Source organism: Urocitellus parryii, chromosome 2 (assembly GCF_045843805.1).
Source record: "Urocitellus parryii isolate mUroPar1 chromosome 2, mUroPar1.hap1, whole genome shotgun sequence".
In the NCBI taxonomy this organism is placed as follows: Eukaryota; Metazoa; Chordata; class Mammalia; order Rodentia; family Sciuridae; genus Urocitellus; species Urocitellus parryii.
In genome coordinates, this window is record NC_135532.1 from 218579731 (window position 1) to 218595080 (window position 15350).

Sequence of the window (15350 nt, forward strand, 5' to 3'; positions counted from 1 at the left end):
AAATGAATCCCTCTCACACCTGGAGTTCTTTACAGACAGGTGGCATATCTCCAAGGCATAAATTTATATAAGTGTATTAGGGCAAATTGGTAGATGTTGGCTTGGACACAAATGGAGGCTCTTTCTCTTTAATGTTCAGTATAAAGAGGTTCTTTCATCTCTGCTAGTTCAGAACTGCAGTGAGTGTGGCTAGGACTTGAACCACCTAAAAAAAAAAAAAACTCATTTGCCAATTTTTTTTTTTTGCCACTTGGTTTGCCATTTTATGGTGCCCATAAAATTCACCTTTTTCCCCCTGCTAAATGTGGCTTAATTGTTTAATTTTTCTCTGCTTCTATTTAAGATGACTCCTAAAAGTGATAATTAAAGGATTTACATCTGGGATACTTGGGGTGTGGCAAATGGAGATAGAATCAAATCAGGAGTATGGCTAGGCCAGAGATCCAGCATCCTGGTGCATTGGGAGAGGTGATAGATCCATTTAGGAATCTGGTATAAACTATACACCCTCTACTCCAGAAACATACATATAATACAAAGTGTTCTATACAATTTCCAAATGTCAGTGGGCTTTCTTCACTCCCCAAGCTCATTCGTGGACTACTTAGCCTTAGTGAAGCCCAGACCAGATCCAAAAATTCCTAAGGGCTTCTAGGGGTTAAAAGGGGAGCGGCCACAACAGAAATTACAACCTGAATCAACAGGTGGCAGTACTTTGATTGGCTGGGAGTCCCAGCTGGGGCAACCAGGACAGGGCCAATGCCCTATTCCAGGATAGGGCAAGCTAGGGTGACTCCCTCGGCCTCACTTGTTGCTTCTAGCTCTGCAGCTGTCAGGCCAGGTGGCGTGGGTCTAGATGATAGGAAGGGGTGAGGGTTAGTCTGGAAATATTAATGCTAGAGTTGACATGAAGTCTTCTTTCCTGGGCCAGAGCATCCATGAAGGGATCATTCCAAGAAGTGACCTCACTTCCCCTGACCTCTAGGGATAGAACAGGCCTGGGGCGGGGCCGAGGGTAGGGATGCCTTAAGGAGGGACTTCTAGCCTTCTGCGCCGTGAGCAAGTAGGGGTCCATCCTGTCTCCTCCCTGAGGGTAGAAGGTTAGGGGCTAGCCTGAAGGAAAGCATGGAATAAGCCAGGACCATGCACCTTGCTCGGGCCCCGTGGTTATCCGCGTCTGTAACTCCGACGCTTTTCCGAGGGTGGAAGCGCAGGTAGACGACTCTGGGCAAGTACTGACTGGCGCCCCTTCCCTTCGGTTGGGTCGGGAAAACCCTCCGTGAGGGGCGGACACCACCCTGCCCACCCGTGTAAGGCCTTCTCAGTAGTAGCTCGATCGCGAGGCGACGCCCACGCCGGGGAAGGCTCGGAAGCCTCGGCCTCCTAGACTCGGCGGTGGTGACGCCAGAGCCGCGGGCCGCGCCGAGGCCCCGCCCCCGGCCAAGGGCCCGCCCCCCGCCGCATCCCCACGCGCCGCAGATCCACCTCCCGACCCGCCCTGCGGCCCCGACCCGCCCCCAAGCAACCAGGCCCCGCCCCGATCGGCCCCGGCCCCGCCCCCGGAGCCGCGGCCGCTGGGCTCGGGCACAGCGCCTGCTCTGCGGTCCGGGTCCCCGCCGCGCCGCAGCCCCCGCCCGCGCTCTCCCGCAGCCCGACAGACTCCGCCACGCCGCACGTGGGCGCGCCCGCCGACCAGGGCCGCCGCCACAGGTAAGTCGTGCCCGCGCCTTGCCCGGCGTTGGCGCCCTCGGCCCCCCGGCGTCGCCTCCTTGCCGGCCCGCGGGCGGCTAGGCGGCGCGGGCGTCCTTCCCTGGGTGCGGAGGGTTCGGGCGGCGCCGAGGGGCGGTCCCGGGTGCAGGTGGCTCCCGGACGCGCGCTGCTGCAGTGCGGGGATGGCCCGCCGAGGCTGCGCGTGGGCGTGGGGCACCGGCCTGACACCCCGCGGGCAGCCTGGGAGGGTCCCCTCCGGGTTCCCCGGGCCACGGCGGTGGAGGATGCGCGGGCACGCCCTCGCCGCCCCGGGCGCGGGTGGAGGTCAGGTGGGTCACCACCCGGCCATCCTCTTGTCTGGCGGAGGGCGGAGGAGCTCTGCCTTTGTTTGCGGGTGCGGTCCCAATTGGGGAGGAGGCTGGGGACGCCGGCCTTTCCGAATTGAGGGCTTTCCTGTTAAGGAAACACCCCCCTACCACCACCCCGTTCCCCCGACTGTGCCCAGGAGAAGGGATCCAGCCGTAGTGCGCGCGCTTTGCCGGCCTGGCCCTGCGTCCTGCAGGATTCTTGGCTGCGGGCAGCATGGGGATCCCCTTAGCTCCTCCAAGAGCGGCTGCTGACAACACTGTCACCCGCAGGTATTGCCCCTACCTGGAGACAGCAGCCCGACAGGCTCCGCAACGGAGGGGAAACCTTAGTAGGTATTTTTTTGGGAGGTGGGTGGGTAAAGTGTTGGACAGCCTCACTCCAAAGCCTACTCCTACTAGGTGTCTTTAATTTTTTCAGTATATTTTCAGTACAATTACTACTTAGAAAGACCAAATTCTAAATAATGTGTCTTCCAGTTGATTAAGCCAACTGGCTGTGAGTGTGTGTGCCATAGATCAAGGGTTGTTCCTATCTGTGAGTAAATCTCGCTCATGGATTAGTGGCTATTTACAATTTTCACTGTTTTGTTTTTAGCCAACTTGTTCTACCCGTATTTACAATGAACTCCTTTGAGATCTAGCAGATGGTTTTTCACTTGAACTTGTTTTTCTATGAAGTTAAGAATGGGTAAGGTAGAGATATCCTACCGACATTTTTAGTCTTAAGGTGAACATATCTGGTCAGACACATTTGTGTGATTCCTCGTTTGTGTGCATAATTGTTTGTAGGCTATAACTCTTACCAGTTTAGCAAACTATCAAATCTCTCACAAAGATGTATCCAGGATGGATTGCGAGATCTAACCAAAAAAAACTATTTAAGGACTGAACTCGTCCTTCTTGCCCTAGCATAACATAGCATCTCACTGACCTGAGCTGGAATCCTGGTTCAGCTAGCCGCTAGCTAAGTGGACTTCAGAATTTTCTGAGTGACCTGATTCCCAATATCCTCATCTTGGAATTGATAATACTCATGAGACTCCTGTGTATTGCATGAGATAAATGCATGCATGAATGATGGGATACCAAGCTCACACAGAAGACTGGTATAGTGTCATCATATCAAATGCCCTGTATTTATACATAAAGGAGCTTGCTTGAATGACTATTTCCAAACTTCTCATTTTGCTCTTACACCAAATAGTACTTTCTTCATATGGGTAGCCATAGCATTGAACTGCTTCAGTTACCTCTTCTTGCCTGGCTGGCACTCTCTTTGCCAAGAGCAGTGGCTCACCTTTGCCACCTCACCTCCTAAACACACACCTTTATCACTGGTGCAGCTCTTCCTGGTACTGTGAGCCACCCACACCTGTGGACCTTGAGGACTTCTGTCCTGTTGTAAGGCTTCCTCTTTCTTCTTGCCTGTTTCTGATACTTCAGCCTACTCTCTGTCACTGTGTATGCACATTAAGTTGAAATTATGCATTTAGATATTTCCTTTTTTATTAGGCTGTATACAGTGAGACTAGGAACCCTGTAATCTTCAGGTTTCTTTCCCCAGTGCTTAGATGTTTAGTTAAGTAAACAGGTTGTACATGGAGTAGTGTGGTGCTGTAGTTAGGCTGGATTTCAGACCAGGAAATTTCTTAGGGGAGGGGAAAAAAAAAAAAGCTATGGACTGTTTGGATATGCTAACTTCTCAGTCTTTTCTTGGCAAAATAAACAAATTACCACCTCTCATAGCCATCCTTTCCTTAATATTTTCAAACAGTGTGAATAATTATATTTCAGAAAAAGGGACAATCTTCCCATGAATGATTTTGTTTGGGGGGTGCATATGTGTAGCACAGTATATTTTTGCACAGGGGACCCAGCATGTGCAAAGGCCTTGTGGTAGAACAAGTCTGTCTTGGGTCTTGCAGAGTGTGGTAAGGAGAGAAGTAAGTGGATCCTTGTAGGCAAGGGAGGGAGAAGTTTGAATTTATTATAAACAATGTAGGAAGAGTTTTAAACATAGCCATGATGTTTTCTTAATGTGTGTTTTAAGACGATTCCTGACCTATGAAATATACTGGAGAGGGACAAAGATGTGAGAGAGAGCTGTTAGGAACCCTGTGCAAACCTGCATGGGGCAGGAGGCTTGCTGTGCATTGAAATGGGATGGAGAACCATGGAGTCAACAGCATTTTCTAAAGAAACCAACAGGACTTGGGTTGGGTGTGGTGAAGGAAGAGTCAGGATGACAGAATGTCCCAGGGACACAGGTGCCACTTTCTGAGATAAGGAAGACAGGAAGAAGCATGCTCTGTGAGTGGAATTTAGAGTTTAGTTTTTATAGTAGTGTTATTGAGATATAATTGAAAGATCATAAAGTCCATTCATTCAAGGATATAATCCAGTGGATTTTAGTAAGTTCACGGAGCTGTGTAGCCATCGTCATATTCTATATTTCCACCACCTCCGAGAGATGTGTGCCCACATGGGGGTCCCTCTGCTTCCACCCACCATCGGCAACTGCCAGCCTTGCTGTTAGTGAAGATTCACCTGCTGTGGGCATTTCACATGATGGAGTTGTGTAGCATATGGTCTTTCTCCGCTTCTTCCCCGCCTCACCCCCCCCACCCCCGGCACGCCCCCTCAGCTGGGTTTTCAGGAGTCACTGCGCTGTAGCCCATGTCAGCTCTTAGTTCCTCCTCGTTGCCATCCGCTGTGAGGAACAGTGCTGCTCTCAGGTGCTTCATATCCCATCCTTATTTTCTTTGCTTTTGCAGTGCTGGGGATCAAGCCTTGGGCCTCACAAATGCTAGGCAAGGACTCTACCACTGAGCTACCTCCCCAGTGCACATACATCCTATTATATATATATTTTTTCTCACCATATCTTCTTGTAGAATATTTCCAGTCTTCTGGTGTCATGGAGAGGATTCAGGTGCTCAATACACCATTCAGTTTAAGAGCATGTCCTTAGGTATTACAGATACCCTGTGATGGGGGAAGGGCTGACTGCACTGAGAATCGGCACCTGGCAACAATATATAGTTTAGTAGTTTAGCAAATTTCACTCCTAGAATTAATGCTGTCAATTAGGTGGAAGCTGGCCGCCTCCTTTCTGCTGGGCGTGTTTGTCTCCCTCAGAATCCTGGAGGCTGGAATCACTGATCTTTTATTTACCATAGTGCCCGGCCCAGAAACCCTGCTAAATATTTGAACTATATTGCCAAGTGCATCTACACGGCAGTGTTTGTGGACACGTGTCGCCCATGGCTCTGCGCTGGGAAATATTTGTGTCCCTGAACAGATCCCTCATTTGTCTGTTCTTTGATTTGCTTTAGATACTCTCTGCACTGTGAGAATGTAAGATGGATCCAGAGGAGCAGGAGCTGTTAAATGACTACAGATACAGAAATTATTCCTCAGGGATTGAAAAGGCTTTAAGAAATTTTGAGTCCTCAAGTGAATGGGCAGATCTCATATCTTCACTTGGCAAGCTCAACAAGGTACGTGGGACAGGTACTTTTTGGAGGTGGGGACACAGTTGTCTTTTTAGTATTTATTGCAAGGAATTTGTGGTGACTATAACAATTAAACAATACAGAAAAGAAAAACCACCCCAGTGTTGTACCTCAGTTACCCTCTGCTAGTCATCTGTATGTATGTCTTCTAGCCTTGCTGAGCCTAACATTATAGTGTTCACACATTTAAACCATCTTCTTTTCAATAATTGTGTCTGCACAAGATAAAGTTTAAAATCGTCAGCTCTATTATTCAAAGATTGCTCTTTATTCACGGCCCAGGATTTTTACTATTTTTTTTCATTTACTTTTTTGATCCTTTTTCTCCTGACTGGTAACTCCCAGAAGATTAAAGGATGAAATGAACATTGAAATCCATCCCACACTAGTGTACATGTGTATGTGTGTGTGTGTGTGTGCGCGTGCGCGCACATGTGTGTGTTTGGATAAGAGCAAGGGGCGAGATCTGGGGGGACCCACACTGGTCAGATGTGGGCTTGACCTTGAGCTCTTAAATGGCCTACAGCCAAGACTATCATATATTTTCCTATTCTGCCCAGAGGGTGGTGACAGAGACACCCTTAAGCCCTCAGATGACTAGTGTGGCATATAAGTAGAGAATATTTGTGCTCAAAGAGGTGGTGCCCAGCTCTGTGGCCAGCACTTGAGTATGGAACCTGTGTGCCAGGTGGGAATTGGGAGACTCCCAGCTGTACCCTGCAGGCCTGGACTCCTCAGGTCAGACACAACAGGGAACTCTTAACAGGCCTCCCTGGAGAGGAAGGAGGTCTCCGTTCCCCTCCAGCAACAGGTGTGAGCAAAGAACGTGAGCAGGTTGAGCCCATGCACTGCCTGGGCAGTAGCCAGCCCTGATGCTGAAATGTGCTCTCAGTCCCTGAGAGGTGGTTATTACAGCTGATCTCTTGCAAGGCACATTTACAACAGGTAAATGTCAGGGTTGGGTGCTGGCTGGGGTGGACAAGCATCTGCTCCTAAGGTCCTCTTTACCAAATAGGAGCCTGAGCTTCCTGCAGCCATCCAGCTGCAAATAAGGAATTCTCAATTGAAGACAGTGATCGCCTGCTCACCTGGAGGAGGTCGCTATTTTAGGGCAAAATGGAAGACTGGGGTGGAGGTGTGTTCAGCTTCTTTGTATTTTACTAGTTTAGCACTTTGTATTTCACTATTTTGGCTCACCTGGAGTCTAAGAGGTTTTTTGTGAGTATATGTGTGGGGTGTTCATTATTTCTGTCTTCCTTTTTCTTAATTGAGATAAAATTAACATAAAATTCACTATTTATCCATTTTAAAACATAACAGTTGCTTGGCGTTTAGTACATTTACATAGTCGTGCAATCAGCACTCCTATTCAGTTCTGAAACGTTTTCATCATCTTAAAGGAAACCCATGCACATGACACGGTCTTCCCCCAACCTCCCCTTTCCCCTGCCCAGCCACAAGCAACCACTAGCCTACTTCTGTCTTTATGGATAGTTCCTGCAAATGGAATCACACACCGTGTAGCCCTTTGAGTCTGCCTTATTTCACTTAGCGTAAGATTCTCAAGGTTCATCCATCTTGCAGCGTCTATAAGAATTCGCTGTTTTAGGGCTGTTATTCCACTGTCTAGAAAGACTGTCCATCAGTGATATGTTTTCACCTTGTGGCTGTTGTGAATATGCTGTGACTCTATTTGTGCATATAGTTTGTTTGAACACCAGTCTTCAGTACTTTAGCGTATACATGTAGGAATGAGGTTGCTGGTCCTGTGGAGCCTGTGTTTAACTCTCCGAGGAAACACCAGCCTGTTTTTCTCAGCAGCTGCACGATTTTACTCACCTACCAGCAACACAGAAGGGTTCTGATTTCTCCTCATCTTCACCACCACTTGTTTTCAGTTTTTATTTGATAATAGCCTTCCTAAAGTGTGTGAAACGATATCTCATTGTGGTTTTGATTTGATTTTCCTAGTGACTAATAATTTGGGGCACTTTTTCATGTGTTTATGGGCTATTTATATACCCTTTTCAAAAAAATTTCTATTCAATATCTGGCCCATTTTTGTTGTTGATTTATAGTTCTTTAGGTATTTTGGATGCTAGGCCCTTTTTGGGTGTATGATTTACAAAATGTTTTTTTTTCCCCCCCATTCTGTGGGTTGTCATTTTAAATTTTCTGATGATGTCCTTGATGTGCAAAAGTTTTTAATTTTGGTGTCCAATTAACTGTTTTTTTGCTTGAGCTTTTGGTGTTCTGTATGAAATGGCTGCCAAATCCAGCATCATGAACACTTGCCCTGTGTTTTCTTCTAAGAGCTCTTTTAGTTTTAGCTCTTGTGTTGATCTTTGATTCCTTTTGAGTAAATTTCTGTGCACGATGCGGGGCAAGGGTCCAGCTTCACTCCTCTGCCTGTGGAGATCCAGTTGCCCCAGCACTAGTTGGTCTTTTCCTATTGAAAGGTGTGGGAGCGCTGTTGGTAACCAACTGACCGCAAAGATACGGGTGTGTTTGAACTCCAGTTCTTTCCTATTGCTCTGTACATGTATACTTATTGCTAGTACCACATTGTGGGTGTGTGGGGGGGTTGTTTTTGTTTTTATTTATTTATTTTTGTGTTGGGATGGAACCTGAGGCTTCAAGCAGGCTAAGCATGTGCTCCATTCCTGAGCTATGCTCACAGGCCGTGGATGGGTGACTGAGTCTCTCTGGGTTCTCTGTCCCTTAATATAAAATGTGACCAAAAGGCCATCTTAATCCATTCAGTCCACAAATATCAGATTGGCCCAGTCCAGGCATGCTGTGTGATAACTGACTCCATCCTCCATCAACCCAGGAGAGCGGGAACACGCAGAGCCTGTCTGTTACCACACGGTGCAGCCAGTGTACGCAAAAAAAGGGCAGACTCTGATTCCCTCTTCTTGCCACATTCCTGGAGCCCAGGACCTTCGTGGGTGCTGCATACTTATGTGTTGTGGCAGGGACAGTGTCTCCATCTGCCCCACGTGGCATTTTGAAGAGCTTGATCCCTTAGTACGGCCTGTTGTGGGCATCATTTTCCTTTCTTATCCCAGCCCACGGGTGCACTGCAGGATTGGGGTTGGCCTGCCTTCCATCGACACCCACTTCTACTCTCTAGGAACAAGTGGTGCACAAGGAGTCCTCCATTCATTCTCTTCCAGCCATGGCAGGACCAGAGTGCACTTCCAGATGCCTTCCTTCTTCAAAGACTCACTCACTAACTTGAACTCCTTTTATAGTATTGTACTAGTTAGAAGTTTTAAAAGACAACTTGTCATTGTGGTTGTGACTCCAGGACTCCCACTGTCTCATCTTGGCCGTGCTGCTTGTTCTGTCATTGTAATTAAGCAACAAGTTACACCAGCCACCCTGAAAGATTTTTAAGGCGTCAGAGGGACAAAGGTGACAATCAGGCTTGTCTCAATCTGCCCACGACTGGTGTCCTCAGCTTTGTTGTGTAACCTTTGCAACATATCTTAAGATCAGGTCTAACCTAAGCAGCTTGTGCAGGGCCGCAGCCAGCCAGCCAGCCAGCCACAGGGGGAGGACTCAGACCTAGCACAGCCTGGCCCTGGGCACGTGGTCTTTTTTTTTTTTTTTCTTTTTTGGTACCAGGGATTGAACCCAAGGGTGCTTAACCACTGAGCCACATTCCCAGCCCTTTGTATTTTTTGAGACAAGGTCTTACTAAGTTGCTTAGGGCCTCACTATGTTGCTGAGGCTGGCTTTGAACTTGAAATCTTCCTGCCTCAGCCTTCCAAGCTGCTGGGATTACAGGCGTGTGCTGCTGCACCTGGCTGAATCTGTGGTCTTGAGCAGGGTTTCCCGGGCTTTTCCATGTCAGTGTCTGTGAAGCTCATGTTTACCACTGCATTTGTGTGCTAGGGCTGCTGGAATACAGTACCACACTGAGTGGCTTCAACCACAGAAATGTATTGTCTCACACTCCTAGAGCCCAGAAGTCAGAAATCAGAGTGGCATCAGAGCCAGTCCTTCTGAGGGCTGTCAGAGTCTGTACCAGGCCTCCCTGCGCCTGCTGGCTGCTGACAGTCTCTGGAGTTTCTTAGTCAGTGGGCGCATCATCCTGATCTCTGCCTGGGTTCTCCCTCTGTGCTTGTCCAAGTTTTCATTCTTTCTGAGGACTGTGCCACTTCACCACCAAGGACCCTGACTCCTTCGCCCAAAGGAGGTGGGTATAGCCATTAGCCCCATTTTACCAGTGACTGTTGACCAACTTGCCCAATGTTACATAGCTTCTAGTGGTAACAGGGTTGAATTGTGTCTTCCAAAAAGAACATGCTGCAGTCCTGACCCCTAGAAGTAACTGAATTTGCAAATAGGATCTTTATAGAGACAGTCAAGCTAAATGGGTCATTAGGGTGTGGCGGTGATCCAGTCTGACTGGTCCTCAAAAGAAAGGGAAATTGGACAGACTTGCACAGAGGGAGAGCACCCGGAGAGGACGAGGCATCCACCAGCCAGGGAACACCAGAGGCCGATGTTAACCGGCAGACACCAGGGAGGCCTGGAACAGATTTTGACAGCATTCAGAAGGACTGGCTCTTTTGGTACTTTGATGTCTGACTTCTGGCCCCCAGGAATGCGAGACAATGCATTTCAGTGGTTGGAACCACTTGGCATGTGGTACTGTGTTCCTGCAGCCCTAGCACACAAACACAGTGGCAAAACCAAGACACTTGTACGCCTGGGTGCTGCGATGTGTCCCCAACACAGAGCTCCTGCTCCCATGGAGTGGGAGGCTTCATTGGCAGGACACAGACAATAGGCAACAAATATGTGATGGGTGCTGTACACCAAGAAGGAGATACTCCTGGGGTGTGGGGTGGTGAGGAGGAGGCCAGGTGCTGTTTTAGAGACAACTCTGATCACAGGACATGGAGCAGAGGCCTGAATGCAGTGGGCAAGCTGGCGGGAAGGCCTTCTGGGGCATAGGCCTGAGGGTGCATGGTGGAGGGTGCATTGTGGGGTGCCTACTTCTGAGGGCTTGCAGGTGCCCCTACATCTCAGTGGCTGCTGCTGCCACAGTTAACTCCCCACTCTGAATCTGAGTGGGGGGTCTGAGGTGACATCTTCGCCTACAGGATGCCTGTTTTCATCTTGTCCTCTCGTAGGCCCATCTGTTACAGTGTGGCACTTCAGTAGGGGACTACTATTTTAGTTATTCACCAGCAACCTTCTGGTGTCTCCATGACCTTGAGGTTGTCAAATAGTGCAATACTAGGGTCTAAGTGGGAGGACATAGCCTGGATGGCAGTGGGGCCAGGTCTCAGGTCGGGTTTTATTCTAGAGTGGGCAGGGGGAGGGGAAGCCACTGAGAGCCCTTCCTGGGAGGACTTGAGCAAGGATACCTGTCCTTACCTGTTAAGAGGATCCCTCTGGCTACCATAGAGCACGGGAGGCCTGGTGGAGGTGGGCACCTGTAGCCCGAGAGCAGTGACTGGCTGAGGGTTTGGAGGCGCGGGAGGGAGCAAGTTGGATCAGGGTAACTCTAGTTGTTACTGCTTCTCTGAGGCTTGTAGCTTCTGTGTTCTGTGGGACCTGGGGGAGCCAATGTGCATGGAGATTTTTCCTAAGGTTTAATGTGGTGGGATTTCTTAGATTAGTGTATGCACAGAACTCAGTTACTTTAGCATTGAATTAATAAAAACTGTTATGATGCAGATGCAAACCATACTGTGGGTTTGGTCAAGATGCTCTCTTGGTGGGTGGCTGTAAGCACAAACCATAGATTCAGAAGAGCAGATGCTTCTTGCTCAACCTTTTTTTACTAACAGAAAACTGAGCCCTGAGAGGTCTTGCTTTATCCAACTCTAGACAGATTCTAATTGTATCATTTTACCAACTTGTTAAATTTTCAATACAATTTCTAGAATTTTTCTATAATAAGGTATCACTGACTTTTTTTAGGGTATTGTGTAGCTTTCGTAGTTTTTAGGTGTGTCAGCATAATCAGGGTAGCTTTGGCTACTTGTTCATCTGAGACTTCAAGCCATCATCTAATTATTTTTAGATAAATTTTAATCAATAAAATTTATAAAACAAAATACCATTCAGCTTTCAAAAAAGGAGTGCATCCTGTCATTTGGGACAGATGGATGAAACTGAGGAAGGTTATGTTAAGTGCACTAAGCCTACCACAGAAAGATGGATACTGCAGTCTGAACTCCAGTGGAGGGAAGAATGCTGAGCTTTAGAGGTAGAGTCGAGGAGGGGGCCAGGGACTGGGAGCTCTTGGTTAAAGGATACCAGATTTCATTTAGAAAGAAAGAAGCTCAGCGGCCTATGGTGGCTCCCAGCCCCAAAATGAAGGATAGAGTGAATGCCTCTGTGGATTTAAAAGCTTATGACCAATCTTCTTTTTTAAAAATTGTCCTTGGTAGTACCAGTGCCCCAAGCGACCCATCTCTTTTTGCTGCTTTTGAGGACAGACACCATAAATCTCACAGATGGCCAGAGGCAGGTTTCCTGAACCACATGGACAGCCAGGGACCTTGGGCATCCCTGGACAGCTCCTGAAGTCTTCGGTTTATTTTGGTCTCCTTGTAGAGCAGATGTTGGAGTTGGAACTTCAGCTTGGACATTTGCAGGCAACGTGATTCAGCCCGTAACCAGGTCTGAGGGGGTGCACATCGTCTCTGCACACACTAGCTTTTTTAAGAAAGCTCATTTCTGGTGGAAGCCCAGGTGGTCTTTCATCATACCCCTGATAGAAGTTAAAAGGTCATTTCTTTAATCTCCTTCGTGCCCACGAGTGCCCTAGAGACCTTCAGTTCTTGCGTGTGCAGTGATGCGGTGATGCCCTGCATACTTAGCAGCCTGTGTAGACTGACACAGAAGAATTGACTCTGGACATCCGTGTCAGAGATCCTTCCTGATGATCTATGCCCAGAGCCGCGCCTCCAGAGCTCTGCGCTGACTGCTTCGTGGAGGGTGCATTGTGGGGTGCCTACTTCTGAGTGTCTTGCAGGTGCCCCTACATCTCAGTGGCTGCTGCTGCCACAGTTAACTCCCCACTCTGGATCTGAGTGGGGGGGTCTGAGGTGACATCTTTGCCTACAGGATGCCTGTTTTCATCTTGTCCTCTCTCATAGGCCCATCTGTTACAGTGTGGCACCTTAGTAGGGGACTACTATTTTAGCCATTCACCAGTAACCTTCTGGTGTCTCTGTGCCTGTGACTTTGAGGTTGTCACATAGTGCAATACTAGGGTCGCGGTGGGAGGGCATGGCCTGGATGGCCTTCTGAGAAGAGGCCAAGTGGAGAGGATGCTGTTGACAATTACCGACTCCCTTCTCTCTAAAGTAAAGTAGCCTTGTGCTGAAAGTACACATAGGATCCATTTATTTCTGGCAGCATCCTGATGTTCTTGGCAACAGAATTGAGAAGATGTAGCTAAAAGTATGGCACATCTTACCCTGCTTCTAATGGGTGGCAGAGGTTGTGCAGTCCTGGTTTGCCACAGTGACTGTAGGGCTCAGATGACATGACGTTCTGGCTCCATTCCCTACCCCAGGCCATCTGGAAGGAGCTGAGATTGTGCAAGGGCCTTGCCGACTCGGGCTTCATCAGCAGCCTGTGTGCAAGCCACTTGGACACTGTAGGATTGAGAGCGCTTCTCTTTGCCGAGCAGAATTGACTCTGCATTTCAATTCCTGGTAGCTAGAATAAGGTCTTACTGGTTTTGTGTTTGAGTAAAAGAACCTTTTGCCTTTCTTCCTTTCCAAGCCTGCTAGAGAGAAACAGTCCAGGTTTAGACAGAGGAATTAGCCCTCCACTTTCCTAGCGACAAAAGCTCCTCTAGCAGAATTGAGTTTATGGATAAAGGAAAGGGCTTGTGATCCACTTATGTGGTATAAATTCTTCTAAGAAAGTTATACAGCTAGAAATGTCTTTTAGGCCTTGGTATGGAAGGCACTATGTACTGAATTGCCACACCCACCACTGCCAAATTCATATGTTGCCGCCATAACCCTCAGTGTGACTCCCTATGGAGCAAGGTCTTCAGGTAATTTAGGATAAATGAAGTCATTATGGTGGGGCCCTGAGCTGATATCACTGTGGCCTTATAAGAAGAGAGAGACACCCCCTCCTTCCTCCATTCCTCGCCTTACCCCATGTGAGGACACAGCCAGAGGCGGCTCTCTTCAAGCCAGGTGGGAAGAGAACTGAATCACCTGTCACCTGGATCATGGACCTCAACCTCCAGTACTGGGAGAAGTGAGTTTTCTGTTGTTAAAGCCACACGGTGTGTGGTATTTTGTTGTAGCAGCCTGTGTAGACTGACACAGAAGGAACTAAGTTAAACTTGGCTGGTTTTCACTCAAGGCAGCTGTTTGAACATGAATATCTGTTGTGATTTAAGCAGGTATTTAAGCCTAATATGGGCATTCCCATTTATTTATTTTTTAAAATGGTCTTTAACTTCCCTTTTTTTCCCTTCCCATTTTCTTGACATAATAAACTGCACACATTTGAAGTGTATAATTTGGCAACTGTTGAGATTTGTGTATATCTGGGTGAAACTATTGCCACAATCAAGATAATGAATGTGTATCTGTCACCCCCAGAAGTTTCCCCATGCACTTTCGTAACCACTTACTCCCTCTTGGTCCCTAGATGAGTGCCAGTCTGCTTCCTATCACTGTAGATTCGTTTGCATTTTCTAAAACTCTATATAAATAAAGTCATCTGTTTCTCTGATCTGGCTTCTTTTCCTCAGCAAAGCTATTTTGAGAGTTGTTGTGGATGTTGATCATCCCCTTTTGCTGAGTAAGGCCCATGGATATATACGGGTCGTTTATCCACTTCCCCGTTAATGGACATTTGGGTTACATCCAAGGATATAGGTTTAATTGTTTTAAGAAACTGCCCGACCTTTTCCCTAGTGGTTGTATCATTTTGCATTCCCAGCCACAGTGGCTGAGGCCACAGCTCCTCTGTGTCCTCGCCCCACCTGGTAGGGTCAGGTTAACTTCAGCCACTTCAGTGGAGTGAGCACCTCACTGTGGCTCTGCATTTCCCCCATGACCGAGGACTAGGAGGGGAGCACAGGTTGCTGTGAATGTGTTCTAGTCCCATGGACAGACATCCCCCAAAGATAGCCGTGAGGGTCTCCATAGTGTCATCGTGTATAGTAAAAAGTGGGAGGTAGCCACCAGCTGTAGGGGTGTGGTCATGAGGCAGTCTGTGCTAGAACAGTGCCCTGGCAGTCGCAGCCTTCCAGTGGGACAGACCTGTAGTCCACTGACGTGAGCACACGTCACGAGAAATGCTCGTGAGGAAATGAGGGAGCAGAAAAGGCAGGTTGACACTTCTCTGTAGCCTCTTAGCCACACACATGCGTGGACAAAATCTAGAAGCCCTTTATTGTTGTGCTAATGTACTTCCAGTTTTTCATGATTCTAAAGAAAGCTGTCGTGAGCCTCTCTGTGCACAGGGCTGTTTACATCAAGGTGAGCTGGCCGGGGAGGTGTTGCTGTGCCAGAGGGCCTGTGGCTAATGCTGTGGCCACAGGATCTTTTGGTGGCCTTATTTTGTCCACTAATCTGTCTGCATGGATGCTGGGGACTCCACCTGTTAACTGCTGTCCTTATCACGCATTGATCTGGAAGGATGGTTCACTTTCCCCCCTCCTCACCTCCTCTCTTTCCGAATTCCTCTGGCATTTTCAGGCTGGGAACTTTAGAATCACTTGTAAAGTTTAAAAACCGTTAAGTGG

General features: G+C 48.2%; 1 protein-coding gene across 1 annotated transcript in view; it reads left to right on the forward strand.

Annotated features, from left to right (window-relative positions):
- Positions 1 to 1594: 1594 nt before the first annotated feature.
- Positions 1595 to 15350, forward strand: part of Dop1b (DOP1 leucine zipper like protein B) — a 104539-nt gene continuing 90783 nt past the window's right edge. The window contains exons 1-2 of the mRNA XM_077795051.1: positions 1595 to 1710; positions 5414 to 5578. Of these exons, the coding sequence (XP_077651177.1) occupies positions 5441 to 5578 (138 nt within the window). The 5' untranslated portion in view covers positions 1595 to 1710; positions 5414 to 5440. The remainder of the gene's footprint in view (positions 1711 to 5413; positions 5579 to 15350) is intronic.